Source organism: Sarcophilus harrisii, chromosome 1 (genome assembly GCF_902635505.1).
Source record: "Sarcophilus harrisii chromosome 1, mSarHar1.11, whole genome shotgun sequence".
In the NCBI taxonomy this organism is placed as follows: domain Eukaryota; kingdom Metazoa; phylum Chordata; class Mammalia; order Dasyuromorphia; family Dasyuridae; genus Sarcophilus; species Sarcophilus harrisii.
Window position 1 is genome coordinate 639,733,715 of NC_045426.1, and position 4,567 is coordinate 639,738,281.

General features: G+C 61.2%; 1 protein-coding gene across 1 annotated transcript; it reads right to left on the reverse strand.

Annotated features, from left to right (window-relative positions):
- Positions 1-898: 898 nt before the first annotated feature.
- On the reverse strand, positions 899-4,302 carry MAFA (MAF bZIP transcription factor A). The gene has a single exon (XM_031947315.1). The coding sequence runs from the start codon at positions 3,650-3,652 to the stop codon at positions 2,585-2,587; it is 1,068 nt and encodes a 355-aa protein (XP_031803175.1). The 5' UTR covers positions 3,653-4,302; the 3' UTR covers positions 899-2,584.
- Positions 4,303-4,567: the final 265 nt, after the last annotated feature.

Sequence of the window (4,567 nt, forward strand, 5' to 3'; positions counted from 1 at the left end):
CGCCCCTCCTCAGGGCCTCTTGCCCAGGTCATGACTACGTCTCTTTCTCGCTGGGTTTCTCTCAGTGACCTTGGACCCTTCCGGGCCTCCGCGACTCCCCCCACTTCCCTTCCATCTTCCACACCCTTTCCCCCAAGCTAGACCCAGAAACAAGACTCAGACTCGGTTCCCTGCCCCCCAAACAGATCAACGGAGGCGACAGCGGCGCTTCCATCTCAACAGGTTTATTCGTTTTTCTCTTTCCTCAGTTTTCGTAGCAAATGGAAAAATAAAATAAAGAAAAGGAAAGGAAAAAATCAGCCCCACGCTTGGGGAGGAGGGGTCACTCCCCGGGCCTTAGAAGCTGGATGAAGCCGAGGGACTCGAATTAAAGGACAAAAGGGCCAGGGGCCCGGCCAGACCTGGAGGCAGCCAGGAACCGGGGATATCTTGGGCCAGACCCTTCAGGCTGGGACCATCTTCTCTTGCACTCGGCCCCCTGGCCCTTCCCACCTCACCTCCCAAAGGCCATCACGCTTTAAAACAACAACAACAAAAACAAAATAAAAATAAACAAAAAACGCAAACGAAACACAAAGCAGTTTAAATTAAAAGGTACAAAAAAAAAAAAAAATTTCCTCGCGGCCTGGGCCTCATTTCCTTCACGGCTTGTCAATTCTGGGTTTGCTAGAAACCCTGTGCGTTCTCTACTTTCACTCCTCTTCCAGGGCAAAAAAAGGATTCGTTTCCCAGGGAATAATAAATACAATCTGGTGCATAGAGAAATTACAGCCCGCGGCCTAAGTCCGCCTGCTCCGGCCACCGCCGCAGGCCGCCAGCTGGAGTGTGTCTCCATTCCACCTGCACGGGCTTCCTTTGCCCCCCCCCCCCCCCCCTCGACCCCCCCCTACCCCCCCAGAATAGCAGTAATAGTAGTAGTATGATTAAACAGCATAGATACTTTCTCTTGGTTTAAATCTCTAAAAAACAAAACAAAACAAAACAAAACAAAAAAACGCCAATAGCTGTGGGCGGGCAGCCGGCAGCTCTGGGACCCGCGTGGGGGACCGGCTGGCAGGGTAGCCGCCCTAAGACGAGCGGCCTAGAGGGAGGGCCAGCAGGCATCCCGCGGTTCGGGGGCAGACGGCAGGCAGCTGCTCACTCAGTGGTCTCGCACATGCTGGGACAGAAACTTTGGGGTTAAGACTCAGAGCTTGGGGAGGATACTTTTTTCCCCTCCAGTTTTTGTTTTTAAAATCATCAAGCAAAACAGAAGAAATAGGAGAAAGAAGGAGAGAGAGCGAAATTGAATTTAATTGGGGGGGAAAGAGACGAAGGAACGGAGAAAAAACAAGTAGAAGAAAAAAGGACAGGCGGAGAGAGAGAGGTTTAAAAAGTAGACACCGAGATAAACAAGGGGAAGAAAGAGAGAGAAAGGAAGAGCGATAGAGATAGTGACAAAAACAGAGAGAGACAGAGGCAGAGAGACCAGAGACAGAGGCAGACGGAGAGAAACAGCCGGAGAAAGAGCAAGAGCAAAGGACGAGAGCTGAGCCCTCCAAACCTAAATTCTACATATGTACAAGTGGCCTCCTTTAAATAAGTTAAATCTGGCTCAAGTTTCCTGTTTAAAATAACCATTCTCCATCATCATAGCAATAAGATTAATAATAATAATAATAATGATAGTAGTAGCAATAATAACGAACATTATCCCCGTGGTCAGCACCATCTTAGCCGAAGGGACCGGAGGGAACAGAGTCCGAGCAGGCAAAGTCCCCTTCCTCCCATACTTTCAGCTCCGAGCCTGGAGGGAATCCTGGACCGGACTCGGGGGAAGAGGGGCACTCTCCTGGGGCAGCTAAGCAGGGTGCCCGCCGGCCCTGGAGTTGGAGACTGCAGTTAACCGCCCGGGGCGAGGAGCCTGGGGACGCTCAGGCCTCCGGAACCTGTGCCCTGGCCCGTCCCTTTAAGACTTTTCTGTGCGCAGAGTTGGGTTCGGGAGATTGGGACAGAATTAAAAGGATGCAAACCCTAAAGACGCCAAAGTGCTGGAGAGGGAAACGCGCCTCAGGCCCGAGCAAGGAGCCCCCCGAGTCCATACATGGCCCGCATGCAGGGAGGCCCGGCAGGGTGGAAGGTGACAAGGGAGCAGCAGTTCAGAGCCGCCAGGAGAGCCGCTGGGGCTAGTGCTTTACCAAGTCTTAAGAAAAGTTTAGCGGAGGCGACCTTAGCAGGACTGCTTCTTCCCTCGTTACCTCCGCCGCCCTCGATCTCTCCCAGTCCAGCCCTAGGTTAAGACTCCGGAGTGTGAAGTAGCCCCCAGAGTTCGGGGGCTGTCGCCATTCTACCCCGCCTCCCCAAGGAAATCCCCTTCCTAGGTGACTTCTGGAAATTTACAAAGTTCACAGCGCCTCTGGCCCGGGCCGGGGCTCAGGGCCCCGATTTTCGGGCAGAACCGGCAACGCCTTGACCGAGGCCGAAGGAGGGCACGGAGGGCGCTGGTTAGAGAGGAGAGGGGCCGAATCCGCGCTTCGGCCGCTCTTCGGCTCACTCCCCGAGGCCTACCCCGAGCCCCAGCCGCGGCCCGGACAAGGGGCAAAGCTCACAGGAAGTAATCGGCCGCCCCTTTGGCTGCCCCGGGGGCGGCCTGGGGCGGGGAGGGCTCTCTGGGGAAGCCTGCGTTGGCGCTGCCAGCTCCCGCGGCCGCTGCCCCGGGGCCCCCGGCTCCGGCCCCTGCCCCGGGGCCTCCTCGGCCCGCCAGCTTCTCGTATTTCTCCCGGTACAGGTCCCGCTCTTTGGCCAGCCGGCCCACCTCCAGCTTCAGCTGCTCCACCTGGCTCTGCAGCTGGCACTTCTCGCTCTCCAGGATGTGCCGCTGCTGCACCCGCTTGTAGCGGCAGGACTGCGCGTAGCCACGGTTCTTCAGGGTCCGCCGCTTCTGTTTCAGGCGGATCACCTCCTCCTTGCTGAAGCCCCGCAGCTGTCGGTTCAGCTCGCGCACAGACATGGACACCAGCTGGTCGTCGGAGAAGCGCTCCTCCAGGCGCACGTGGTGGCCGTGGCTGTGGCCCGCGCCGTGGTGGTGGTGGTGGCCCGGGTGGTGGTGATGGTGGTGGGCCGCGTGGTGGCCGCCGTGGTGGTGGCCCGGCCCCAGCTCCTCCCCGGCGCCGCCGCCGCCGCCCGGAAAACCCTGAGCCCGGAAGGTCTCGTAGGCTGAGGCCGAGTGGTGGCCGCCGTGGTGGCCGCTGCCGATGAGCGCCTCCACCGCGTCCTCCGGGGTCAGGTTGAGCGCCTCGGGGTTGAGGTGATGCTGGTAGCCGCTCATCCAGTACAGGTCCTCCAGCTGGGGCTTGCCAGTCACAGCCCCGACAGTCGTGGGGCCCCCGCTCGGCGGCCCCGGGGGCCCCCCTGTGGGTGCTCCTCCTCCGCCGCCGCCGCCGCCGCCGGTGCCCGGGCTTGGGGCACAGAAGCTGGGCGAAGAAGGGACCGAGGAGCAGGGGGTGCTGAGAGGCGTGGAGGAGAGCGAACCGGGGGGAAGCCGGTGGCAGAAGCGCTCCGCTTCGGGGGGCTCCTTCTTTACTTCGAACTTCATCAGGTCGAAGTCGTTCACGTATTCGATGGCCAGGGGACTGCTGGGCAGCTCGCCGCCCATCGCCAGCTCCGAGGCCATCTCAGGAAGGCCCTGCCCCGGCCCGCCCCCCGCGCCCTGACAGCTCAAGGGCGGCGGGGAGGAGGATGTCACCCCCGACGGGGCGGGCAGGCTGGGGTCAAGGGCGAGGACTGGGGGTGGGGACGATGGGGGGGGGGCCTCTGGCCCTCCCCCCCCCCCACTACTCTAGTTAAGTCGGGGGTCTGGGCACGCCCCCACCTCCTGCAGGCTTCCCCCGAGGGGGCGCGAGGTGTATAAGTCCCGGACTTGCCTGCGGTGGGTAGCTGAGGTTAGGGCGGCGGCGGCGGCGGCGGCGAGAGGGGGAGCAGAGCGGAACACTTTCCCGCGAGGGAGGAGGGGGAGGCAGAAAAGTTTGGCGGAGAGAACTCACTGAAGTGCTGGGAGGCCCCCACTTGCCTCGCCTTCGCCAGGAAACTCTTAGGCGGTCCTGGGCGCTCCTGCTTCTAGTGCGTCTTCGCGGAGAAAGTCACCGGGTCCCGGCACGCTGGGGGCTCCCCGGAGCGAGAGCCCTCCCGCGGCCCCAGCGCCGTTCCGTCCCCGCTCGATTGCGAGCGCTGTTCTTTTGCTCTCGCAGAGACTGCTGCCGCCGCCGCGGCTCCCACCTCCTCCTCTTCCCACGGTTTCCTTAGCCGCGCTGCGCGGCCCGGCCCGGCCCGCCCCAGCGCCCCCCCCCCCCCCCCCCCTCAACAAGATTGAAACGCTGAAGACAGCACTCAGCCCTTTTATAGAGCGCAGTGCCCAAGCCCGCCTCCTCGGGCGTGGGTAACAGCCCCCAGGCCAATCGGAACCCCAGCCCGTCCGACCTCATTTGCCTATCCCCATGGCAACCCGGGAGCCCAGCTGTCAATCTCCTGCGGGAAACAGCTGTGGGTAAGCGGAAGGGAAGAAAAGCTGGGAGCGGGAGAGAGGGGCACG